At 45.7% G+C, this 27,893-nt stretch overlaps 1 protein-coding gene and 1 long non-coding RNA gene across 3 annotated transcripts in view; both read right to left on the bottom strand.

Annotated features, from left to right (window-relative positions):
- LOC144762998 (antileukoproteinase-like) overlaps positions 1–18,617 on the bottom strand; it is a gene marked incomplete at its 5' end in the record, with an annotated part of 160,331 nt that extends 141,714 nt beyond the window's left edge. The window contains one exon of the mRNA XM_078648314.1: positions 18,602–18,617. Within this exon, the coding sequence (XP_078504440.1) occupies positions 18,602–18,617 (16 nt within the window). The remainder of the gene's footprint in view (positions 1–18,601) is intronic.
- A 282-nt stretch (positions 18,618–18,899) lies between these two features.
- Positions 18,900–27,893, bottom strand: part of LOC144762029 (uncharacterized) — a 308,985-nt gene continuing 299,991 nt past the window's right edge. For both annotated transcript variants that reach the window (XR_013596008.1, XR_013596009.1), the window contains 3 exons: positions 19,597–19,688; positions 19,415–19,491; positions 18,900–18,942 (listed from right to left, as the gene is read on the bottom strand). This is a non-coding gene — a long non-coding RNA (uncharacterized LOC144762029). The remainder of the gene's footprint in view (positions 18,943–19,414; positions 19,492–19,596; positions 19,689–27,893) is intronic.

Below are 27,893 nucleotides of genomic sequence, written 5' to 3'. Positions count from 1 at the left end.
TAATATGGCAAATTACAATTGTTTTAGTTTCTGTCAATTTTGCCGAAAACCTTTGTGTTAAAAAAAAACAATTAGGCTTGTGCCGGCGGGGCACAACGTTACCACACAAAGGAAGAGGGAACAGGGGGACCCTCAGAGAGAGAGAGAGTCGTCCGCATTTTAAACGAACTATTCGGTACACGTACGACATGGAGAGAGAGAGAAAGAGGGAGAGAGAAACGTGTACAATAATAGGCCATTTAGTGCGCACACAACACAGAACAGCAGGGGTCAAGTTATATAGAAACACAGGCTGAGGGACGACGTAGATCCATACATTACGTACACATGAATTCAGGCGGGGGGGGAATAGTACATGTATTATATACAAAAATCTAAGACAAAACATAGAACAGTACTTGGCCAAAAAGATTTCTTCCTGCATGCTGCGCATCCTTAGTATCCTACTTAATTCATCTGGCTGCCTTTGCTGGTGGCCTCGGTTGCAAATACTTACACCTTTGTCAATTGTTCGGGAACTAACCTGGTCGGGCTAATACTCACGGTGGGATCTTCGAATCATTTTTAGCGAATGGGTATCCAGGCTGAGGCAACGGAGGGTGTCAGTCGGGAGAACAATGGGGCAGCTTTGAGTTTCATGTCTATGGGGGTGCAAGAAGGAGGTGGTAAATCTCAAACATTGACAATATTCCTAGTCTTCCAGGAGGAGGGTACTTGGGTAAACCTCACCCCGGAATATTCCTGCACCTTTCCCTATTTAGTTACTGTATGAATTTACTCATGGGTGCACGTCATTCTTGGTTGCATTATTTGGGGTGCCGGTTGGAGTCATATTTTGTCATACTGCAATAACCCGCCAAGTTTCTGCTTCAGGCCACCCTCCCAGTCGCTGGGTTCAGAGAGAGAGAGACAGTCGTTTCTAAGTAGGGGAGTGCTATATCTTTGTTTGTTCGTCGTGTATAGGCACCATGTTCAGACCCCTTTTCCCCATTCCATCGGCCGTTCGATCATCACTTAAGTCATACATAAAACATTTCTCTTATCAATCCAAACGTGTGCAACGTATATTCAGTCGAGCTATACACATCAGGGCATACACGCGTGCATTCATATCACACAAATTCGTCACGTTCTCAGGGGCAGTCCCCATAGACAATATACAATTTTTCCGTGCGGAACCATGGCGTGTTGCTTAGGTCTTCTCCATACTCTAGTCGACGTTCCGATGTGACCTGCAGAAAAGAAGGGAAAAAGAAGGGGTGGGGGCAGCGTTTTAAAACACCTCAGCGCGCAAAAACCCGAAAATGCTTTTACTTACCACATACTCGACCCATTTCCGCGGGATGCAGTCCCTTTCATCTCGGCGTTTAAGCCCAGAGGGACCGGTAGTGCGGGAGAGATAATCATTGATGGACTGTGTATTGCATAGATCGCCCAAGTGTGGTATTATGGGTCGTGTGTAGGGAAGGGTCAAAACAAAGGGCAGTCAGTGTAAAGTGGGGGGTGAACTCGTGCTCTCCTTCGAGGAGGAGGGATGGTCTACAGTGGTACAGGGTCGTTTTTGTTCATCAGGCACGGAAACTAGAGGGGCTAGGTGGCATTCCTTCGGAGTGGCTTAGGGACATCTGAAACAACTTCCCTGATACATGTGGCACATAAAGTAAAGGCTAAATACCGGGACCTTTATCGATTGCTTTACGTTGCACAAAAATAAAAATATAAAAAACACACACACAACAAACCTGGACCATTCACATTTGCAAAATTTCTGTGTACTTTGCTTTTTAACCTTTAACCCCTTCAGCGCTAATGACAAGGGTAACTCGTCATGGACTTTCCATTGATTTCAATGGAAAGTCAATGGAAGCTCATCAGGTGCCTTAGCAGCCAAGTGGTTAAGTAATCGAGTTGCTTCATTTCACCTGTATTTTACTTATATCGGAAACAGTGGCCATTTATTCGAAACTTACCAATCTAAGCGCTACAACTATGTTTGCTTTTCAAAAAAATCCTTTTTTTAAAAATGTTGGCGCACAAATACGGGCCTACAACCACGTGGGCCAGCCACGGAGCAGACTGGAACTGTACCTGAGGGGATATTTATTTGAGGAAAACGTAACGGAGTCGGTGGTCGTTGATTTCATAAAGGTTCTACAAGTGCAATAAAATCATATCGAAAATTCATTGTGGGCAAGTACCATAAGTGTCGAAAATTCGAACTTTCAATAATACGGTAATCAATGACGCGTCAGAACTTAATATCAATTCATTGTCTGAATGTTCACTCAGTACCCATCCCCTCCCGCCATGCGCTTCAAAAACTGCATACATATCTCATGATCTCAAGGCTGAGCAACCGGAACACAACAGGGAGTTGTGAGTTTCATTTGTACCGGCGCCATTTTGGGTGAGGTCAGGCAGGTCCAAGTATAGTCAAAATGTCTCCACCAACTCGTGGTTGGACCAGAGCCTCTTTCGGCAGTCCAAAAGTTTTGTTAAAGGGCAACAGAAGGGGCCGTCGATATGAACCATCAGTCAAAGGGGGGAGGGAGGCAACAAACTTTCCTACCGGGTCATAATGGTTTTCCACCGGAACTGATCAAATTGGTAGTCTGCAGGATTTTGGTCATTCAAACTGAGGCTGGCGCCAGCATGAGAGCGCCAACGTCTCGAGGCTACGTCTTGGTCGTTCCGCGGGCAATCATGGCAGTCATTCCCCATCGGGGGGGCCCGCGGGGGTCGGGGGCCCCTGCAGCTCTCATAGAATCTTCAAAGCTGAGGAGAACGCTTCTGGACGGGGAACTCATTTTCTAGCTGACAAGCGACCAGGCCATCTTTGCACGCCTGGCCCAATCTTGCAGAGTCGACCGTCATTTTACGAGTTCCGCGGCAACCGGCAGTCGTTGGATCGCAAGAGCAGACGGACTCCAGCCTGTCGGGCGTGGCGTTGCACCGCAAGAGTGGATGAACCCTTGTCGGGTGAGTGGAGCGTTGGTGCACCGCAGGAGTGGACGAACCCTTGTCGGGTGAGTGGAGCGTTGGGGGTGCAGCTGAGGGGCCTCCACCTGGGGAGGTGGGAGAGGCTCGTCCGCGCCGCCTCTCCCTCCCAGTGCACCCCACGCCGTCTTCTGGCGCTGACATTCGTGACGGCCGGACCAGGCGATGAGAGAGGGGGGGTGGTCGGAGGCATAAGCAAGACATCCCCCCGTGGCCTGCAAGGCGCTAGAAGAAGAGGATGGGAAGACCAGTACATTCTGGGCCATCCACCCCACGACCTCTCCGGCCGATGACGGCCAGCCGGGCCCCGCCCTGCACGTGTCGAGGCCTCGTCTTCCGGATGGGCGTGACCGTGGACCTGTTGCACTTCGGGAGCTTCCGGAATGGGGGTAGGTATCTGCTGACTTGTATCTATCTTATGTTACCGTTATTGGGCGTGGCGGGCGGTGGGACAGACATGTTTGGAGCAGTGAGGGGCGGCGGAGCCTAGCTACCTCGTGGCTGCCGTGATATCAAGCTTGGCTTCTCTCACCACTTTCATGTTTCTTATTGCGGGCTATTGCTAACGTTTCTTATTTCTAGCAAAGTCAAAAAAACTCATCAGTGGCCTACTGATTTTGCTCGATTTCTTTTTCCTTCCTTTTCTAGTGTGTTTCGTGCTAAAGTTTCTGTTAACAGGATACGGTGATTACTTCGTATTTTACATATGTCCTTTTTATTAGGGGCGCCCTCCGGTTGGGCCAGATGATCTACCTCTAATAAATGGTCCGGGTGGAACTAGTTTACCAATCAGTGGGGAGTAGATAGGCATGACAGATTACAACGGGGGACAAAGGTCCGCATTACCTACCCTTCACTACTTGCAAAGACTAGACAGAATATTTCTATTCCACGTTATTTGCAAACAGAGAATACCTCAAAAGAACTATTCCTTGAACAATAAATGTCCAGACAATCAATCAATCAGTGGGGAGAAAAACAGGCATGACGGATTACAACGGGGGACAAAAGTCCGCATTACCTATCCTTCGCTATCTGCAAAGGGAGACAGAATATTCCTATTCTTCTCTGTTTGTAGACAGGGAATATCTCAAAAGAGCGATAATCGATAAAAAATTGATAACAAACAATCAGTGGGGAGAAAGATAGGCATGACGGATTACAATGGGGGACAAAAGTCTGCATTACCTACCCTTCACTATCTGCAAAGGGAGACAGAATATTCCTATTCTTCCCCGTTTGTAGACAGCGAATGTCTCAAAGAGCAACAGAGCAACCAATCAATCAGTGGGGAGAAAAATAGGCATGACGGATTAGAACGGGGGACAAAAGTCCGCATTACCTATCCTTCACTATTTGCAAAGAGAGAGGAACGTTCCTATTCGTCGCTGTTTGCAAACAGAGAATGTCTCAAAGAGAACCAATACTTCAAGTAGCAACCAAGGCTAAATGAACCAATCAATGAACAATACCAGTATTTAAATACCGATTATCAGACGTAAAGACGTCCTACTTAACCTTACCCGGACCGGACCGTGTGGACAGTTCTTCGCCTTCCCTTTCCAGCGCCCGATCGTTCTCTTACTCCATGTTTTTACCGCAGCATTCCTGTGGGATCCCAGTCAGGACAGTAGATCGCTTGAGAGAGGTCCGTTCGGAATCGGTGAAGTTCATTCAATCGGCAGCCGGACGAGGGCCCTCTCAAGGCAGGTATACTCCAATCGTTCAGATGTTCACCCCATCGTCTGGACCTCTCTTACTGGACCTTATGTCGCTGATGGGCCCCGCGTTGGGACGCCAATTGAGGAAAAACAGCCCAAATTACAACCGATGCCCAGGCTGCTGGCACAAGACGCCTCTTAGTTCCCATTTTGATCAGCTACCAAATAAAGAGACGGGCGCTGGAAGCGGGAGTGCAAGAACGGATTTTTATTTCTCATGAGGAGAGCCTGTCATTTCGGACACATGCACAATGTCTTCAAGAGGTGCTCTAACAAGTTTCTCTGAGGCTCCGTCTTTTATACACAGGTTTATGATGCACAAACATTCCTTATTGCAATAAAGAAACTTTGAAGTACAAAAAGGCACGTTTGGAATCCCAGCTTCAGGCCTATTCCCATGCCTGTCGCCCGGATGTCGTTTCCCCTCCCAATTGTAACATGTGATTGTAATCTTGCAGCCGGACATTCCAACAGGACACGAGGGCAAGAGGGGGTGGTCAGATCTAAGGTTGGGCAGGCGATAAGATCGGGCACTTCGGTTGGTGTATCACGTTTCGCTATGCAGGGCCAGGGGGGGGTACATCCATGAGGCTTTGTTTTATGACTTGGGACCGGGTCGAGAGGCCAGGTTTAGCCGGGGGGGGGGTCATCAGAAGAGGGGAAGGGTGTTCCTGGGAGGAATGCAGGGGGTGTCGGTCAGGCAGGGGTGTCACTTTTAGAGCAGGGTCACGCAGAGGGAGAGGGTTTTATGGCCTATGCATGAGAGAGCGGGGGTGTTCAATGGGGGGGGGGGCGTGCTGGGGATTTAACAAACAGGCAGAGAGGCCTTGGTGCCTAAAATGGCTGTCGTGTACGTGCGTGCATAGGCCTATGCTGGCGGGATGATGCGGTCAATGCTTCGCGGTATTCGTTCTGCTTACAGCGAGGGGTATGGTGAACACAAATGAACGCCGCTTATGTACATATACATTGTCATTTTCCACAGCTATTGACCATCCCTCTGACGCGTAGGGTAACAGATCTGTTACGGTTGGTTGCAACTGTGCAGATATGGTGTTCTTCCCTCATGTCTGAGGGGCATCGGGTTGTCAAGTCTGAATCGTGGCTACTGAGGAGGTCAACCACTTCTTCCTCCATGAGGTCTGACGAGTTAAGCGTGTCAGGGGTGGGTTTATAGGTTTGGAGGAGAGCAAGAATTTCCTCCTCCGAGAGGTGGAAGGGTTGCTTGATTGGGTGTGTGAAGGCAGAGCTTAGTAAAGGAGATGTGGGTTGCATTCTGCAAGAGCCAGAGATTCAGATACAGCGCCGGGACACTCCCGTTGGGGGTAGCTGAGCGCTTTACAAGCTTCAAAATAAATAAATAAATAAGAAGGAGAGTTTGGTGATGTGAAGGAGATGCTTTAGGTCCAGAATGGACTAGTGGATGCTCAGTGTTAATTTGGTGGCTCTACGGTGGAGCTTATCAATATCTCTAAGAGAGGTAGGTTCTGGCAGGCAGGGGGCCAGTTGCATGGGAGCCGTTCTGATAGAATGAGCTGTTAGCCTAGCGGTGGGTTCAGGCGGGTCAAAGGCCGGTTGCAGGCGAGCGATTCGGATGGAGTGTGGGGGCTAGGTTGATCAGCATCCCTATGAGAGTTAAGAATTTGCGGACAGGGGGCTGAAAGGGTGGGAGCGATTCTGTCAAATTGAGTTGGCATCCTAGTGGTGGAGCTAAAACCACCAGAGTTCTGGGCCCTATTAGACGTTTAAGTACCAGTGTTGTGGACCCTAGTAGGAGTTTCAGTAGCCCGGAGTGCGGGAAGATTACGCGAGCAGGAGGTTATGGATTTAGGGACGCTTCTGATGGTGGGTGCTGGATGCGTAATAGCGGGGCTACGTTGGCTCTAGATGTGGGTCCTAGGGGGAGTTTCGGAAGCCGACGGAGCAGGGAGCGCTTGAGGGTCTAAGTTCAGTGGTATGGGCATGCAGTTGTTGGCATGCGTTGGTGACAAGGTGATAGGGCCGGGTCGCCCAATGACATGGTCATTGGCATGTGTGGTTGATGAGAGGCTACGTACACTTGGCGGATTGGGCAAGAGGTGGAGTGGTGGGAGCGTGGACTGGGAAGGGTTGTGAACATATTTTTTAAGGACGGTGAAGAGATCCGCAAATTTCATGAGGTCTTTGGGAGACCCTTGAATCAGGATAATGCCACTGTTGTATAAGGTGATGGTGAGGTCAGCACTCAGGTTTGTAGATGGCGTGATTGTGAGTTTTTTTCCGTGAGGGATGTTTCTGGCTTCCTGTACTTTGAGGAGGCTCAAGAAGGCATTGCACCAGAGAGACGTTTTCCTGGGGTGGAAGATTAGGTTGTTATGACAGTGCTCTGGTTCACGCAGAGACAAAGGTCAAATATCAGGGTCATAGGATGGCTTTTCAGGATGGAGTGTTTGAGGGATTTAGAGGCAGATTTGGAGAGATTAGGAGGATGAATAACGGTGTAGTGGTTGTCGGCCGTGGAGATCAAGCAGGGCTCTGCCATGCTGGGGAGAGTGATGAGACTATCGCCCCAGCGGTTCGTTAGCGTGGTGAGATGTATCAGCAGGTCTGCCCTACTGTCCAGGTTTACTTATGGAAAGTGCTACAACGCCAAGATGGCCCATCTTAAATGAGGAACGAAAGAGCAAATGCAAGGGCTGGTAATCATATGCCCATGCCAAGGTGTGGGTTTACCAGGTCTTTTTCCGTGGAATAAGTTGAGAGGGCTGTTGAATATATGCCCATGCCAAGATGACTGCTGTAGAAGTCCTCTTTCTGTTATTATGGGGAGCTTCTGGCTCAGCCTTCTTTCTATTGTTGTGAAAGCATATATAAGTCCTTTTTCACTTACTATGAATAGGGCATGTAAGGACAGCTTCTATTGTGTAATGAAGGCACCTTCAAAAAAAATGAGCAGCACATAAAAGTCAAAATGGCCATTTAACAATCTAAAGGTGGATACAAAGTAAGCGTCGTTCAAGTGCATATAGAGACCACCATTACAGTATTATAGTAAAATATATAATATAATTATAGTGAAATAAATTGTAGGACTCTCGTTGGCACCCACGAGGAGACCCACAGCCGATCTGCGCACGACCAGGCTTAATTACACGGTCGGCGAGCAGTCAGGTGAGCTGAGCAAAATTTGTTTAGGCTTCTTGAGAAGTCGAGTAAGGCATTGATGGTAGCAGCCATGTTAAAGTCAGGCAGAGTGAGGTTTGTGTAGAGCCAGGATCGCCTCAGGCAATGCCGAGAGGGACGTGGTGTGTGGTCAGATATCAGGGCAGCTGTCTGTGGCGAGTGAGGGACTGAGGCTTGGAGACCTTGCTTACCTCTTGCTTACGATGCGAGGTTGACTAAGGAGCGCTATGTCATCCGCCGTTTTGGGGTAAAGCAAAGTGTTCACCACTCATCTTAGAGACCCCCTGAGGCTCGGGCACTGAGAGGCAGCGAATGGTCGGATCGGACCGGCACTCCAGATTTCAGCGGAGCTCCTTGAAGACTGACAGTCGAGCCCAACACTCGGCCTTCCACCACGTCGCTGGTGTGTAGGAAGCTGATGTTGGTCAGATGTGATGGGAGGAGCAGTTACAGATGGCACACCAGATAAAGCACCGAACTCCAGGGAGTTGCATGCGCGGGGGACACAAAGAGCGGAGTCGAGCACAAGTGTGTCACCAGTCACCACTGCCGGGCATCAGGCTCCTGGCCGGTCCGGGGGCAACAGCACCAAAGGGCACAAAATGGCCACGGAAGAACAAATGGCGCCGGTAGCCAACTACTCCCTCCACAGTTCTAACCATACGTGGGTCCTCCGGGGCGATGATGAGGAAAGCGCCCACTGCAAGGAGCTGGCCTCTGGGCTTGGTCAGGTCCTCCGTAGTCTTCCAGGTTGCGGGCAGACCGTAGCCAGCAGGGGCTGACAGCCCAATCCTCTGGATGAGGGGGAGACAAAAACTGCACCCAGGGGCATCTCACAATGCCTGGAGATCTCATACCTAAGTTGTACCTCTTCTTGCTTCAGTTCTCCGTCATCGGGAAGCAGCGAGACGATAAACTGGACTTCACAGGATTGGTGCCTGCAGTGTGCACAGGAGTGATATCTTCATTCCAAGGGAGCTTCTCTGCGATTTCTCGATTGCTAGAGGTTCTCCACGGTTCCTGGAGGCCTTTAAGGTTTCAGGACGACACAACTGAAGTGATTGTCAACTACTTCTTGCAGCTGGCATGGTTTAGCACCTTTTCTTTCTGCAGCAGGGCTTCAGTTATCGCGTAACAGGTCTTTGCTTGCCCTAGTCTCCTTTGGTCTGATGAGTCTGATGTTCAGATCTCGGGGAGCCACCTAAATACTGAATTTAGGGGTGTTACAAGGGGAGACAGGTAATAGCCAATAGGCTATCTACTGTTAGGGTGCCCTCTAGCGACCACTTCCTGTGGGAAGAGGCACTACCCTAGACCTGATTGGAGGTTTTCTCACCATCTCATGATGGTGGAATTTCAGGAGAGGCGTTCCCTTCGGCCGGTCCGTCTTAGGGGTGGTGCAGGCTGAGGGGGACACTCTTCCTTATCTAACAGATTTTTCTGCTTTTTCTCCAACCCAAAGTGGAGAAGGAAAGGGGGCTTGGCCTCTCCCTTTATCTGGGGGTTCCTGGGTTGGATTTCAAAGGCAGCATTGCTTTTGAAGCTTCCCACTCGGGAAGGCCATCCTTTCCTGATGTATGTGTGAAACACCCCCGCCAGAGAAGGTATTGTTTATGTCCTCTGAGAGTGCTGGTTCTAACCCCATGAGGTCAGAAAATGTCTGGTGGTGGCAGACTGGTGAAAAGTGGCAAGAGACCCCACTAGTTATTAGTCAAGTTTTAGGGGACCCTCTTAAAGGGTCTCCTTTGTGAACAAATCCAACACTGTCATCAGAGAGGATTTCTAAAGACAAGATGTTTGGTACCAAACATCTTAGAAATCGGTGAAATCATCATGGAGCTAGGAAACTTGTGTTGACAAGTAACCAGCCCATGTACTCTTCATGGATTCCCTGTTCACTTACAACATCACAGAATGGACTGGACATTGTAGGGGCATATCTGGTCATACTGATATGCCCACCTATATTATATAGTGCACCCTGTCTTAGGGCTAAAGGTGTGCATTAGGGGTGACTTTCCTATATCGTATGCAGTGCATGGGTGGCATGGCACACAGGACTGTGTGCCATGTTGAATCTTCTGATTTTCCTTCACCAAGACAAGCAGCCTGCAATGGCAGAGTGTATAGCCTTGGGGTGGGGACCCTGGGGTGGCACAACCAGTACTGTAGCCCCAGAGGACCCTCTTCAGTACCCATGCCCTAGGTATCAGAGGTACCATTTACTTGGGACTTACATGGGTAGCTGTAGGTGTGCCAATCGTGGTGCAGTGTTTTGGGAAAGCGATCTGGCACTGGGGACCTAGTGGTCAGGGACCCACTGCACTTACAGTTCAAAATCGCATTAGGTATCAAGCAAAAAGTGGGGGCTAACGATACAAAAAGAGGCACTTTCCTCAAGTGATGGATGGATGCTTGAATTAATTTCAGCCACTGTTAGTTATTTCTTTGGCTTTTTTTTATAGTACTTTGTTATTTTGCACACCATGCCACCCCAATATGGACTCAGCCTTTTAACAAGGGTGAAAGTGGTCCAGGGTTCCTTATGTTCCGTTTCAGGGAGGACCTGGCTTGGCAGTTTGTGGCAGGACTGTTCCCATTGGAGCTGGGTCAAGAAAGCTTTGCATATAGCTGGGTGCAATTTTAGGTGACATGGTGTGTAAAATAATAATGGTTTGGATGACACCCTGAGCGGTAGATTTACAAGCCCCTTACATCATTTTTGCGCCACTTTTATTGTGACGCACAAGCAGCTTAAAAATGCAACCCTTTTACAACGTGACGCATCTAGGGAGATGCGTCACGTTGTAAAGCGCTGCGTCACATCATACCTGGGTCAGGTAAAAAGTATGCAGGGTGGGCGTTCCAAAGCAAAAAGGCCTAGTAGAAGTGACGCAATGAAATCTACAAGATTTCCCCACGCCACTGCATCAAATTCTTAAGCCTGCATGAAGCAGGTGTAAGGAGTGACGCAGCACAATGAGGAAAGGCCTCCCCTGCATTGCTGGAGTTGAGTTGTGCTTGTGATACGACTCCAGCAATGCGTGACTTTTGCATCAACAGATGTGTCAGAATATCTGATGCATCTGTCAATCATTGTACCATGGTGTACCGTATTGTAAATACGGTACATCCATCGTGGTGCAAGGGTGTCTCAGGGTGGCACAGGGAAAGTGACGCATCTTTACAGATGAGTCACTTTCTTGTAAATCTGCCCCTGAGTATTTACCAGTGGCTGAGATTTATTCGAGTATTCCATCCATCACATTTTGTGTATTTTAGTCAATCACAGCATCATCAGTGGATGTGCTCTTATTAGGAGAAATCAAGACGCAGTTCGTCCATGAGAAAAAAAGAATGGAAGCGATGCAAAAACTAATGCCTGGGACATGTTTCTGAATTAGGAGGTAGTGAAGGGGAGTGTTAATGATGCCGATGAATGGGCGGCCTTCAAGCCTGTTTTTTAAACAACGTCTTGGAAGCAAGAGCGCGTGGACCCTAAAAAAGGTTAAAATTTGATTACCTGTGGAAAGGTGATACAAATTTCTGCTTCTTAGCTTCATATTCAAGATGTACCTTCTTTTTTTTTTTTTTGAAGACCTTTATTTGCATTATTAGGTTAAACATGTATGGGCCTACAACCAATCCGGCCGGCCACAAATCAAAAACGATCAAGAATCAAAATAAGCGACACAAGGCCAGTTGGCAGGCAAGCAAACATAATTGGACAATGCTAGAGACGGGATAAGCGGCAATAACGGCCCAACATCAGGATCAGTGAGGTCTATTTTATAATAAGGGGACAAGGCTCATGACTGACTCACAAATACGGAAAAAACCCAAAAACAGGATTACACCCATGCCAAAACGAGAGGAGGGGGGAAGGGGTGGGGGGAAGAGGATGTAAGGGCACGATATGACCGTAGCACGAAACAAACACAAAATATAGTGGAGAAGCATACAAGTGCTACCAAGATCTCATGACCCCCACCCAATAACACGCTAACGGAGGCAAGGGGAGCGGGAAACTGTACGAATCAAGCCCACATCTTTCAATACGAGCCTGGGAAAAAGGGGGGGGAAGGGGGGGGGGGAGGGGGGGGGAAGAAGGAAAGGGGGGGAAAAGGGAAGGAAACAAGGGGGAAAAAACCAAAAAGGGACAGAAAGGGGGGAAAGGAAGAGAGAAGAACAAAAGAAAGAAAAATAAAAGGAGAAACACAATCGTGCAAGATGGGCGCCACCCCGGGCCAGGCGACCCACGGCTAATAGTACAGAAGAAATTGGAAGCTGGTGAAAAAAAGGGTATGGCAGTTACGACGAAGCATCGAAACCAAGAAAAGTGGCATAGTAACAGACCCCAACCCACCCATGCCTGAGAAGCGAGGACAGAAGCGGCACCGCTATAAAGGGATAGAAAAGGGCCATAGAACCAAAAGAAAACATCTGAAAGACCCCACCCACCCGTCCCACCCCGCACCCCTGCAGAAGGCTACGGCCTACCCTCCAAACAGCGTGCCTGTCGCCCTAATCCGAAACCCGAAATATAGTGAAAAGAAAGGTAGAGGAAAAAGACAAAAAGAGGAGAAAAGGAAATACAAAACAAAAAGAAAATATGAGGGAGGAGCCAGAGGATATGAGCAAACACATTTGGCCACGACTCACCCCCGACCAACAAATGAAGAAGTATCAAATCAGTTCTACACCTTCACATACAGCAAGAACCACAGGGAGGGGGAGGGGGGAGAGATTGTAACGTTCCACCGTGTCGGGAGTACAAACATCAATACAACGAGTAGGTAGACCAGCAGACTATCATGTCGTGCAACTCACCCCCAACCCTTCCTGACCACGAAACCAACCCAATAAAGGATAATGTGGAGCGTACCACCCAGCACAAAAGAATCGTAACGTAGTCCAGAGTCACGGCAGTGATATAAATCAGGTAGAGCCTTCGTACGGAGGGAATACAAAAAGTCAATTAAACAAGTCAATTGTAGCAGTAACGACAGGGCAAGCAACGGCAAGCCGGAGTCCAGGTGCGCAATCCGACAATACAAAGGTACCCCTCCAGAACAAAAGTTCGAATCCAACGTAGCGGGAGCAAACAGCGGCCCACCATGAGTTCCAGGTACCCGGGAAGGAGCAGATCTCCGCGTCGTGTGGAAGTCCTCGAAATCCAGGCGGCGAGGAAGCAGAGGATCAAAAGTCACCGGCCCATCAAGCGGCCGAAGAACAACAACAGCAACTCCTGGCGCAGCCGAAGGGGGCGAAGCAATGGCGGCATCAGGACGACAGGGGTGCATGAAAGAGCGGCGGCCCAAAATGGCGGCGAGCCGCATGAAGTCGGTAGAGGCACCGGGGGCCAAGACAGCGTGCAATGACATCAAGGCGTCCAGGACAACTCCGGGCGTGGGCACCCGAGCACACACCCAGGCCTCCGCACAATCCGACCGGTAAGGAGCGTCGGTGCGGAGCGGAGCACTCCCCACGTTGTCGGCAGCCATCTTGTGAGTTTCGCCATCCCACACTCCACCGTGGGCCCCCAAACAGTTCCCAAATGTAGGACTTTACAGACCTCCGGAAGTTCCCAACAACGGCCTCACCGGCACAGGATGGGCGAGCGCCCGATGGGGGGGGGGGTCCCCTCCAAACAATGGCAGGCCCCACAGGCGAGAGCCAGGCGCGGGGTCCAGGACCGCCGGACAGGACAAAGGCGAAGGGACCCCTTCACACGGTCAGCCCCCAACACATCTCGTCCCCCTCCAGCTGCACGGTTCAGTCATCGGGCCGGTCCAGGATCACCGGGGCACACGCACAACGGTTCCCACCAGTGGCTCACTTTCGCGGCCGGGGCCGGCAATCTCTTCTCCGCCGGTCGGGTCCCGCAGGAATCTCTTCTCCGCCGGTCGGGTCCCGCAGGCGAGGTCCCGGTCTCGAGTGCCCGGAGGCCTCAATCCCACCGAGGGCACAGCTGCGGATCCACAGCACACAGGGACCTCCGGACCAGACGGTGAGTAAGAGTGGGTCTTTAAAGTTCGAATTCTGTATGGAAGTAGCGTCGCAGTGCAGGATATATGGCAGGATAGTCGAAGTTAGCCGGAGGGCCGACGGAGCCGAGCTAAAAGGCGGCCATTACGTCCTCGAGCTAGGCTCCTCCCCCAAAGATGTACCTTCTTAAGTGTATTTATGTTGTTTTTACTAGTTCTATTTTATCTAAATTCTAAGAATATTTATTATTTTAAACATACTTTTAAGTACTGTATGCTTTTATGACAATCGTCGAATAAAGCTTGCTTGACTTGACTTGACAAATTCAAGATGCTTTTAGCCTTGAGGTGGTTCTGTCCTTCAGCACTTGAGTGCACTCTCCTGGCACAGATTAGCCCGAAAAGAGGTTTTGCAGCACATAAAATTGAGCTCGCTTTTCAGAGTTGAAAGAAATATATAAGTTTCGGTTTGGATTGCTACTTCCTGCAGTTTTCATTGTTACCTCTGAAACATGATTCCTCGGAATTTATGAATTAATAAAGTTAGTCCCATAGATGTTCCCATAATCTTAAATCTACACGCATTTGGTACCTTTTCACCAAGTGACGGGTGCCTATGAAAGAAAAATATTGAAATTCTACCAGGTGTAAGCGGAGTTTTGTCCTTCATTTGTAATAACAGGTATTTCTCATAAGTACAAAGCTATTCACTCAAATAGGTATTCATGATTTGCAGATTTCTTTACTTTCCTTAACGCTAAAAACACGCATACCCTCTGAAATTCTTTTGTATGAACTTCCCATATATACCTTATTAATTAAATGTTCCTCATGAAGGGACAAACATATCCCAAAATGCAGTGAGGATATCATTCCTTGAGCCTTTTAAATGCAATCATGTTTTTCTCTAATTTAAAATCTAAAAAAGTAGAAATAGAGACATTTCATCATTAGAAAACTAGGATGGAATATATTTAAAAAATAAACTATAACTTCCTTTTACATACTACTGGAATGCCTAGATAGTGCCACCCCTGTCCCTAAGATGGGACCAATAGACACAGCAGAAAAGACCTTTCTTTACCCCTGGTACCACCCAGTTCTCTGGAGACCCTGAGGGCCCCTGCCCTCTGAACCTCTCTGCTCACCTCTTGGCGGTGCTGTGCCCAATTCACAAGACACAGCCATGGAGAGGACAAGGAGGCTGAGAGCGAGGAACCGCCCGCTGGGGTCCATCTTGGCGCTATCACGAAGAATGTCTTGATCCAAGAGTGCCAAGGAATAGACTGAGGACCAGGATTTATAGGCAAGCACGCGTGGCAAGGTATCATGCCTCTGAACTGGCACGTCAGCGCGGGTGGCACTGAGCCCTGTGCGTTACAATGACACTTCACAGTCCAGAGCACTCAGAACAGAAGTACAATGGAAGCCCAGCAGGGTCAGATCAAGCGTCCCTGGAGCCTTCGCCTCAGAGGCACCAGCCTTAGTTAATGTACTTTTTATTCCAAAGATCCTGCTCAGCCCCCAGTCATCGCCTTCGCTGTCTCTGCCACCCTGTATCATGCCTCCTTCAAATAAAGTGTTTTATCATAATTTGTATATTCCAGCAGATTGATAGGACAAGCACCTTAGTTCATCAAGCCATCCGGCGGTGCCTGGTCCTGTATGAAGAATAGCATTACTCCTCGTCCCTGTCACTGCACACACTAGTTGAGGACAGCAGCCTGAAGGCAGGCTTTCTCCTTTCTATGAAATTTACATTTCTCCTGTTGAGTCCTCCACAAGTACATCCCTATATCATGACTAACCTCTTCCAGGTTCACCGTCCTCTACCTCTCTCTCTTTCTAGCATACGATCACAGGTTTAAATCCTAGAGGGCCTACTCAGCCTTTCATCATTCCTGGGTCAATAAAATGAAGCCATTGAATTGGGTAACAATAAACACCTGTACTCCAGCGCCTAGGTTCTCAAGACAGTACATGTCTGCTTTACAAATATGCATGATATGTTCATATGAGAATGTCTGCTTATCCTGTATTTCTTGGCCCCAGGCACATCAGCCCAGGTGTTGGTCCAGGAAGTGTTTTAAGATAAATAAAAATGGTATTTCCTTTTCCGATGCTCTAAAAAATGGTTTACTGCCAGACGGCATTATTCTCTGCTCTGGCTCTCATGTCGAGATCATAGATATGTCTTTGATTACAGAGGTATTGGGTTACAGACAGTATCCTTTTACCATCGCGCACACACTTCCGGAATGGATTCAGGTATTGAAAACAAAACATCTGGAATTGCCAATTGGGCACTGGAATTGTTTTGTATGAGCTAAATAGATTGATGACTCGTTTCTGGATCACTAGTTTTGCAACTGTCTTCAAATCCAGAGTAGAGCCAGGAGCTGCTTGACAGCGGGCGAGGCTTTGTGCAAAGAGCTTTCCAGAGTCCTTAATACCAAAAAAGATTGCAGTATTTTTGGGATCTGATTTTTTGTGTGAAATCCTTGAGCAGAATTCATACTAGTAACAGATAATACCTTTGTCCACTAGCACCAGTTTCGCTCTTGACCAAAGGTGTCCAGTGTGGGCCATACAAGGTCCAGGCCATGACAGATAATCAGGAAGTATGCAAATGAGCTTAATTTAAATTAACTTGCATCCTTCATCACAGCTAAGCATCATTGCTTAACACATTCACAGGATTCCCTGAAGTCGTGTTGCAATAGATTTCCTCAGCTGCCACAGCTGGGACTCTCAGGATCCGAGCACAGCCATTAGTCTGTGGAGCACTTCAGGCTTCCATCTTCACTGACCTTTAACCTTTACTTGGAGCATCTGTGAGTACTACGGAGTCACCATCCCTCAGTACTGGCACAATGATGACATCTGTAAACAAATCTCCTCTATAATATTAACTGACCATCCACCCACCTACCCATCCATCCACCCATCCACCCACATCCATCCATCCATCCATCCATCCATCCATCCATCCATCCACCCACCGTCCGTCCGTCCATCCATCCATCCATCCATCGATCCATCCATCCATCCATCCATCCATCCATCCATCCATCCACCCATCCATCCATCCACCCATCCATCCACCCATCCACCCATCCACCCATCCACCCACCCACCCATCCGTCCATCCATCCATCCACCCACCCACCCATCCATCCATCCATCCATCCATCCACCCATCCATCCATCCATCCATCCATCCATCCATACACCCACCCATCCATCCGTCCATCCATCCACCCACCCACTCATCCAGCCAGCTAGTCTCGGATATCTAGCAACTACCTACAACTAAACCTTAGGAGTAACAAAACCATTGTCATCGCTAACAGCTCCAAACAACCAATGATGCTGTGCCTTCTTATGGCCTCTATTCTGCTGGTATACACACAGAGGACTGTGATATAGCTGTTGAGTGCTTCAGTGCATCTGCTCTGGCACTGGTAACATTGGTTTCACCTAATTGGTCTATTTTATCGACCTATAAAACCATAATAGATGTAACAACACATGCATCTGTGGTGTGGAAGTTAAATGTCATGTGGGCTTGTGTGAATATTTACACCAACCAATCATATGATACACATATATCTGCACAGGCATCAGTGCACTCTGGCCAGGCAAAAGTTAAAATGCACTGAAGTGACACAAGGAAGGGAAACGTTCCTTTACCATTTAGAAAAAAAACTATTTTTACATATTGATAAATCACTCCTAAATTGTGCATTGTAAGCCTATAGGGTAGGGTGCTAATATATAACAAGCATTGAAAATGCAATAGGTCTCGCCTTTCATTAAGTTAAAGCCATTTTCTTTGCTAATGGTATTGTATAGCAAAGCAAATGGCTTTAACTTAATGAAAGGCGAGACCTATTGCATTTTAATGCTTGTTTTCTAACTTTTATCATTGCTGCTTACAACATGGCTAAAAGACATTGGCAAAGCCAATAGCTTTCACACAGGTGCGACCTATTGGCTTTGGCAAACCTTGGTAAATAGGGCTAACATTTTTATAGCAAAGGGTGGTGCACCAGAATTTATTAGTCCAAACAGGCTGTTGAATTTTTCAAAAAAGTCCTTTATTATTTTCAATCTTTAAAAAGGCCATCAGCCAACGCGTTTCGTTCCCATACGAACTTCGTCAGGGCTGTAAGAGCACAAATAAAACCACTCAGTATATGGACATACAAAGACATAACATAGATATATATATTTACACAAATATATACAAAATATTTACATAGACATAAAACTATACAAGTCTGAAAAACATCTAGTATTACATTATTATACAAACATTATCCATATGATTAAACCGGGATGAGAATCCCTAAAAAGAGGAGGAGAGGAAGGAAAAGAGAATAAATAACAATCATATTGTGATATCTCAAAGTAACTAGTTAGGGAGAGATATCTATAAGCTAGAGAAAAAGAGAGAAAGAAGAAATACATAAAAATAGAAAGGTCAAAAGGTCAAGAAAATGAAAAAATGAATAGAGAATATAGACCACAGTTAGGGGAAGACGTGGGAGAAAAACTCATAGAATTGTCATCCCCTTTCTTTGGACCATTCTTATTACCGGGCCCAATCTGTCTGTGGCCACCCAAAAAAACATATTACTCAATCATATTCATTAACATTACATAAGAAGAGTCTGACTGCAAGGGAGCATCAAAAAACAAATTGCAAAAGAAGTAATACCACACACTCACCTAGAGAAAAGCCTGGTCAAATAAGGCTACCAAGCGCAGTTTGTATGGATTAAGACCTCCACGTTAAGATCTACATAAAGAGATGTGCAAGCGATCAATTCAGTAATATATACAAAAACCTCATTCAGACAAATACAGATGTCGCACCTATCACAGGTCGATTAACATGAACCACATAGTCTTCAAAACAAGATTTAGTCTTCTAGTTTCAGTAACCAATTGACATCACAAAAATCTCACCTCCCAATATATGGATGAGACGTATTATGAAAAATTCCTTAACGCCATTAAGCATCACCGGGCAGGAGACTTTATGATCAGGACACGAAAGGACCATGTGTCTATGTAGAAAAAATATATACGTTGATACATTATGAGTCTTAAACTCCCTGAAAAAGTTACTCTGACACATTATACCTAGAGGCCAAACCCAGAAACGAACTATAACACACACCATATAGTTACTAGGTCAGTCTTTGAGAAATTGACAAGCGTAAAAAAACATATATTTTGACCACACATGTCATAGTACTGCGGTGAGGAGAGAAAACATGCTCACCAAAACAAATAGCAAATCGGGCCAAGTTCCAATGTTGTACCAGGTGTGAATCAGTGGAACTGCTCTTGATACCCGAAAGAAATGGAAAAATTAATATAAGCGGAGGTTAAGGGATATGTAGAGAGAATTTTATAAAGGAGAACATAAACAATGTGACGCTCGGAGACGTTATAATAACCGTAAGAACCGGGGTTCAATACTCAGATACGCTATGAAGTAGACATTTTATTAAACAAATAAAGTCTCAAACCCACCTTGTTGAGTTCGGAGGTCATCCCTCATCAACTTTTAGAATAGCACATAAAGAGCTGGCATAAATAGGGGGTAGAAACTATTGGGAGAGATAGACACTTATTAGCATATTCATAACAGTGAAGCAACCAATTACTATCAGGATATCTAAAAATATATATATATACTTGTGAACAAAAAATACCTGTAAATTTTAAAACACTCGCTGTGGTCAAAGACATGTATAAGGACCTGAACCACTAATAATGATCTCCCCAAGAAAACGGATCGTAATCTCTGTGGAAATAAGAGAAACGTTTTCAATATTCACTTCACAGTAGCACTATCTATATTTATTAAACTTGCACCTAAAATGATATGAAGTTTGATTGTTGAAAAAGGATAGCAAATATCTCAAAACATACAAACGCTAAAGTGTGAAGTCACCCATCTGTTGAGGGCAAAGGTACAAACCACCTAGATATCACAATTACGAATGAAAGTATTTCGCATTGTTATGCCTTAGTGATCGCAATTGGTGTCACATTGCATTTTACCTGCATGGCATCTATATATCCCCTTAAGATAACCATCATTCATTGGAAAATAAGAGTGTATCATTCTTAATCATTGACCGGATCTCTCAAAAATGTATCACAACGGAGAAACAGAAGTGTACACATCGATGTCATTTAGACAAAATCGAGGAAATGGTGCACTACTAACATGAGGCCCCACCAGAGAAATTATCAGCAGTAGTCATCTTACCCGCAAATGCCGAGTCCGTGTCTCCAAACCCGTTTTTTTCGAACAACCCGCCATAACCATCACGCCGGTTAAAAGTAGGATAGAATTACTCATAATTCACCCAAAAAGAATCACATGATGTTTAGGCACCAGAAATAAACATAGGGCATTTAGACGGGCGCCATGTTTAAATATATTTCGAAAGTTCCTTATAAAAGCACAATGAAAATAACAAACAAGGATTTAAGGGCAACAAATCGATTCTTATCAAAATAATTTCTTCATCACACAAAAATAAATATACAGAAAAACGAGTCTAGGGAAAAACGACAAAGTAATTACACATAAATTAATTGCACAAAAAAAGTTGTGCCGAAAGCCAGGATTGAACCAAGGACCTTTGGATCTACGAGCTAGCTCTCTTCCTTAACTTGTCGTTTATGTAATGCTTTTTTAGATAATTTTTATTGAAATAAAGCCTATTGACTGACTGACTGACTGAGTAGTTTGTGCTTTACAAATACCATATTGATTTACCTTCTTTCACCACCACCTAAGTACCATACACAAGCTACAATGTTCTAAACAAAAGTTCATCCAAGTAGCTATAACTACATGCTGACACTACTTGCACAGATGTGGCACAGCGGCCAGAGCACACGACTTTACAGCATATGACACACAGTTTGGGCTCATGCTTTAATCCTCGACTCCGGCAGCAGCTCAGCTTAGCAACATGAAACTCTAGACACTGCCTCACATATATGCCGTACCCCAGGACTTTCAGACCAGTACGGGTCAGTAGTTCATCCTAGTAGTTATAAACACATCCGGGCACTACTTCCACAACTGTAGTGTAGTTGCCACGGCACATGACTTCACAGCAAAAGACACACAATGTGGCCTCAATCTTTAATCCCCGAGTCACGCACCAGCTCACCTTACCCGCATAAGACCCGCATCAGACTCTATGCAATACCTCACTTAATTTCCGTAGCCTACCACTTACACACCAGTAGGGGTAATTACTTTGCTTTGCACCCCCTCAATAGCACACTCTGAACACCCCACAGAGGTTACAGTGTTCCTACCCTTCTATTTCCCACTTTTCCCCCTTTTCCCCCCTCTTTTCACCTTACTTGCTTCAACAGAATCACAAAATGGCAGACAACACTTCCTAGTTGCAACCGCTCGCACCGCTCGCAGCCAATCAGCAACAAGCTCGTGCATGTGATGCCTCAGCCAATCAGATGGCAGAATTCCCAAATATCGATATCTGTAAATTTCGATATTTCTCAAAATCTACTTAACGAATTTACACCAAATAAACAAAAGTGTGCTTTTTAGACCAAGACCCTTCTCCCTGCCAAATTTGGGGTAAATCCATTTACCTGTTCGACCTGTAGCCTTGTCTAGAGCTCCTATGTAAATTAACATTGGGAAAACATGTTTTGGGACCCCCTTTTTTCTTGCCCCCCCTTGACCAATCGCCCCCAAACTTTTGACATATGAGCTGATCTCAACAAAGAATTAGTTTTAAAAATGTCACGAAGATTCGTCAATCGGCGCCAAAGTTATTGGGAATAGAATGTTGCCATTTTCCTATGGTAACTAGGTCCTAACTATAACTACCTACTGGCGACCGCCAGTAGGTAATATATATATATATATTCACTGAAAAAAACATAGGTTTCGGGGACGTTATAATTAGTTGGAAATTTCACTCGTATAAAATGATAGAAATTCCCCAGTTATAGTTACTTCAGCTAACTATAACTCGCGCCCCCACAATGCACTGCTGATGACATCAAATATTTCATAATTCATGACATGGTAAGTAACATCACTGATAACATCTCAAATGACATCACTGATGACATCACTGATGACATTATCCAGTGACTGTGTTTCTGTAAAGTTTAAATATGTTTTATATATATGCCAAGGTGTATTGAAGAATGAGTGGGTGTTTAAGTGTCTGGATGGAGGATTTAGTAGGTGCTTGACTGACTTAATAAGTGAGTGATTAAATGTATCTTACTGAATGCATGGGTTAGTGACTAACCTGTCTGAATGTGTGTATCAGTATGACTGTTGTTGTCAGGGCCGGACTGGAAACAGGAACCGGTCCTGGCAAACTTCTCAGCTGGACCCTCCTGGGATCAGGGGGAGTGCAGCTGAGCAGTTTGCGATGTCCGGTTTCAGCCGTTTTTGTTACCGGGGGCCGACATAGGCGACCCCCGGTAACAAAAACGGTCCCCCAGGGGCCTAAAACCAGCCCCCACCCTAGCGGCCTACCGGGGAAATGCCCAGTGCCCACTATGGCCAGTCCGGCCCTGGTTGTTGTGTAAGCTGCTGCATGTGTTGGTCAGTAGCTACATGAGTGTCTATATGAGTTATTGATTGGTTGTATGAGTATTTGTATGGGAGACTGAGTGTGTGTGTGCATGGATGGGAGGTGTGTGACTCTTTGCATAGATGTGAGAGTGGCTGATTTATTGGGTGTATGGGTTCAAGAGTGCATGTGGAAACAGCTGCATGGGTGGGTGAGTGTGTGTACGGGTGTGTTGGTGAGAGATTGGATGTCTCAGTGGTACATGTCCAAGTATCTACATATGTAAAAGGCAGTGTATGTGAGAGATGCAGTATATAAATGACTATACGTGAGAGTTAGTGATTGTGAGAGTGGTTGTATGGATGAGTGTTTAAAAAAACACTGTGTTTGGAAAGTGTCTACGCTTTTGTTAGTAAAGCGCGGGGCAGACTGGCATTTTGTTTAAGTATTGCTGTTAATCGGTGCCTGTGAAGGGGCTCTGATTGTCAGTAATATTTAAACAAAAGGCCACAGTCTGCCACGCAGCCGCAAACACCATAATCGCCATAATCCCCACAATCCCCACCAGCTCCCCCCTGCCTCCTTACCTGCACTCCGCACTCCTCACGCCCGCCACCACCACTGGAAAAGTGCCTCATGTTTGCGCCGCTTGCTTGTTAAAAGTGGCGGGCGGCACGACTCTCTAGCGATGCCCTGTGTGCGCGCTCCACGCTAGGTGGTGCGCGCTGACATCAGGGAAGGTGCGCGCGCGTGAGCGGCCTAGAGGGAAATGTGTCTGTAAATCAATCTTAGAACATGTTACATTAGACAATGAGGGTTACAAGGTGTAGGAATAGCTTGCCAGCCATACTAGTAGTCAGTATATTTTAAGAGTGCATAAACTCAGAATTTAAAACATATCACAGTGGTTGAGGTTAGCTTTACTACCAAGAATGTATACCTACCCTAAGGTACCCTTTTTAGCTATATTAGAATAATGAAAGACTGCAGAGAAAAATATAATGTCCTAACCTATACCATGCAGTTTGCATGCCGCTCTATGATGACAGTTTATAGGTTACTGTGCTATATTTAGATAGTAAAACTTATGAACTGCAAGTAACAAAAGGATGTCTGTGACAAAAGCAGTAACCCACCATGCCATCCATATAAAATACAGTTTTGTGATCTGAATGGTATACGTTCTTTGCAGCAGGTATATTAACCCTCTTTGGGAGATCCAAACAGAGGAAAGATAGTAGTGCTTTATTGGCAGGCCTCGAATTAAAAGTGTACCTAAGGGCAATGTTGCGCATGACACCATGTTACAGCACCTCCCTATCGCAGTACTTATTAGAATAGGTTGTTTTCATACCACTTCATGTCATATTTCTGCAGCTATTAAATGATTTAAATAGAAGGAAGATGGACCTCAGAAGATAGAAAACAGATTTTTCCTGAGATTAAAACTTGTGAGAGGCACTCTGATCACTGAGTCATCCACTCATGAACACAAGTGCTAGCCATTTATGAAGCAAAACCTTCTCAAGTGGTGCAGGACTGTGCAGATAACATGGGAGAAAACCTTCTCAAATGGTGCAGGACTGTGCAGATAACATGGGAGAAATGTGTAAATTAGAATTTCTATGATAAACAGAACCATTAGGGTGGGAAATGCACTCATAATTACACTAGCAAGCCTCTAGAAAACTTCGAATATAGCCAGCAAATACCACACAGAATCTTTACTTTCCAGTGTCTAAAGCATAGCCAATGTACTGCAAATTCATTACCTGGGTTTGTGGACAACCTGATTTGCAATGAGAGATTGGAAAATGATATGTGCTTTCTGTGTACCATGGGCACCATTTTCAAATAAATATTGGTGATGGCCAGGTCATGCAAGTAGCTTTGACCTCAGAGACTCAATGTCATACATGGCCGGCTGAGAAATTGCAGCATACATTGCACCCTAAGCCAAGGTAATGAATATACACCCCCAGACCATTCAAGCCTGTACCAACATGGCACATCTATTCCTGTGTACACTATCCTGGAATTCCCACTTCTCTCTACAGTTCTGATCCCTTTGTTTTATTTTACACCTAAGTAAATCTTGCTCTCAGTTCCTCATTTTACTCTCCCCCTCTACTATCTTCTTCGACAGCCCCTTGCTCATTATGAATACTCGTTCTTTACTTCTATCGCTTCCATTTTTATTTTTGTGCATAAAGCTTACTAATATCCCTGGTATCCCATTACTCTTACTCCTGTCTCTATCCTTACTTCTAGTTTCCCCTGTTGTTCTATAAGATCTTCACCTCTTCATCTCTTTGTAACTCTACTATTTAATTCAAGTTTCTTTCTCTTTGTGTAATTTAATCTGTTGTTCTGTTAATATTGATTCTGCTCTCCTTATTCCTCACCTTTCTTAGTCTCTTTCTCTTGATTTTCTTTCCTATTCTTCCTTCTCCCTCTACCTCCAGCCTCTCTCCATCTTCCAGGGTAGAAAATGAATTCAGCACACAGCATGCCCTTACTGTACAATAGCTCTCACTTAGGGGCTCTGACCCTCACTTTTAGTTAAAACAAAACACTTACTGAACTTTATAAGCATGTATGCATCACAATTTATTTAAATAAATAGTTCATAATGGCCAAGTGACAGGGGACCATAACACTCAAGGCGTCGAAACTATACATTTTCCTATAGATATGTCAAAATGCAGTGCTCCAGCATGTAAGTACATCATGCGCTTCGGGCATTGCATTGTGCAATTCCTGGGAACGTGAGACGTTTAAAATAATGTGCAAGTAAATGTTCGCTTTGTTGTGATGTTATGACATAAAGTACACTGCGTACCCGAGCGGGGCACTCACTGTCTCTGGCGGTCATTAAAGGTATCCTCCCCCTTGCTATCCACCCTCCAGCCGGTGTGCCAGGCCTGACGCTGCCAGTTCAGGCAGGGTGCCCTGCAGTCTGAATCTGAGTGCAGGCCCGGTCATGGCAGCAGGTCAAGATGCTGGGCTGAAGTTTGAGGGGGGGGCACTTTCATTTGCTTCACAGAAAAGGCCGTTGTCCTAGTGGCGAAGGACAGACGGTCCATGTGCGTCTCATCTGCACATCTCTGCAGTTAATATGTGCTGGTCCAAGGGGCAGCATGAGAAAGTTCCAGACCTCCATTACCAGTTCAAGATGTCCTCATAGCCCCGCCCTGCATCATTCTCGTTAGAACTCTCTTTTCAGAACCAGTTTCAGTTTCTGTTTGTTTCATAAGCGGCAGCAAGAGCCTCAATTCTGCCAATCTGGTGTATACATGTCGTAGCTGCAACCCTCAAATACAGAGAAGCGTGTACCTGAAGACAGTGTTGAAGCACATAATAATAACAGAAATACTGAGGCCTGTGGTTTGAGGTGGAGCGCACAAAAATATAGACTGTCCCGGCCCAGTTGAGCCCGCCCCTGGCTATGACCATGGTCTTATGGTGTCTGACAGGCTACGGCTACTCAGCTTTGGCAATCTATTCATGAACCCAATACCTTGTAACTGAAAATAAGTTTGCAAATCATTATCCTGCTATTATCCTATTGTTTCATTTCTTGTGAACCTAAGACATATTTAGCTGCCCTGGGACAGCTGGATGAATCTTGCGAAGGATCATACTGCTTATCATTGCATATTTCAGAAAGTAGTACCACTACTTCTATTTCTAGGTTTCAATGCGATTAAGTGGATATTGAATATTGTATTAACTCAATATATTTTGTGCAAGATTCTCAATCTGATTAGTTTCCTGTTCTTTATAAAATGCATTGGAAATAAAGATAAAACATGGATAAACATAATGCCTGCTAGTTTGAGGGACTAGACGCATAGGGGCATATATACAAGCCTCAGCCCCACCAGAGAGTCACTTGTTTTTGCCACTCCAGTGGTGCAATGCAATTTTCCATATTTACAAAGTGGCACTAAGCCACTTTCCCTGTAAATGTGCCCCTTTCTGCTGCAGTCCTCTGTGGCAAAGGGGCATGCAATGGGTGTTGCTGTGGGCGTTCCACCGCAACACGCATTGCTTTTTGATGCTGCCCCTGATTTACAAGCCTGAGGCAGCTCCAAAAACTAACACCATGAAATACCAGGCATTAGAATGGCGCAACAAGAAGAAGTTATGAATTTCTCTTCATTTTTTGCTCTTTCCATGTGTGCTGCATCCTGCAGCATGCAGCACACATAGAAGGTGCAAATCGCCATTATTGATTGCATATATGCAGGAAGGTGTCCCTTCCAGCACATAAACAAATGTCCCTGTGCTGGTGCTAGGCTGCTTTTTTATTGCAATAGCACTAGGTCAAACGTTTTGAAAACGTCAGAGCGTGGAGCTGCCGTATTTGTCACAGTTCCGCGCTCCACATTTTCTTGTGAATATGCCCCTTATTGTTTGTAGTGTGTGACATGTATTGGCAAAAACTACACGTACACTGAAAAATTTAATTATTGGATCATGACCGTAAACAACACTTGCCCTTTGATCTGAATAATGAATAACACTCTAGAGAGCTTACCATTTGACAGAAAAACATCTGAGTACTCACACCTTACCAAAGTGAGCCTATATTAAGTGGCACAACATTAAATAAAAAAATGCATATATTTTGCCATCATCTTTCTATAGTGATTTACATTTATAAAGTTCTGAATTCAGATGTAATGCTTAGAACTTGTTCAAACATACATTTCCACATAAACATGGAACAACTCATTGTAGTCATGATTTCTGCTTGTTGTCCACTTTTGCGTATGGAACATTCACTCAGAGCTAGGTCTCAAAGGGCTAAATGGTGCTTATAACCTATACTCCAGCTTCACAAGATGTGGACACTTCGTGACCATGTTCCGTTTATTCCCAAAAAGGTAACACCACCATCCTAAAAATCCTCACTTTCAAGGAAGACCAACTTGTATACCTAGTTACAATTCAGACAACAGGTGTACCTCAGAGCAGTCCTTATATCCATCAGGGAGGCTTAATTTGCATATCTAGACCAGTTGTACTGTGCCGGACCTGACAACAGCCTTACTTGTTAGAGCAAAATGCATGACTATAAGAGTCTAAAACACCCACAACATACAGACTGCCCTCTAGATGTTTCATCACTCCAGTTTCAAGACTTTCTTTTGTTTATCATTTATGAGCCTTAAAAGTGAGTCTGGAGCAGAGTGTCAGACTGGATTTTGCCAAATTCCCAGAGCTGTGCCTCCTTCCGTGCCAAATCAATTACAACAGCCTCTGTTAGCACAAACATTCTCCTTCAAGCACTCAGCCCCAGTCTGTGGCCTCTATTTGAGCCAGATCCTAAAAACTCTGTAGAAAAGAAATAATAGGGTGAAAACTCCAGCAACATGATAGGGAGCATATCAGCCAATATCGCTTCCTAGTGG

The sequence above is a fragment of the Lissotriton helveticus genome, chromosome 6 (assembly GCF_964261635.1).
Source record: "Lissotriton helveticus chromosome 6, aLisHel1.1, whole genome shotgun sequence".
Taxonomy (NCBI): Eukaryota; Metazoa; Chordata; class Amphibia; order Caudata; family Salamandridae; genus Lissotriton; species Lissotriton helveticus.
This window is presented reverse-complemented; position numbering and strand designations above follow the sequence as displayed.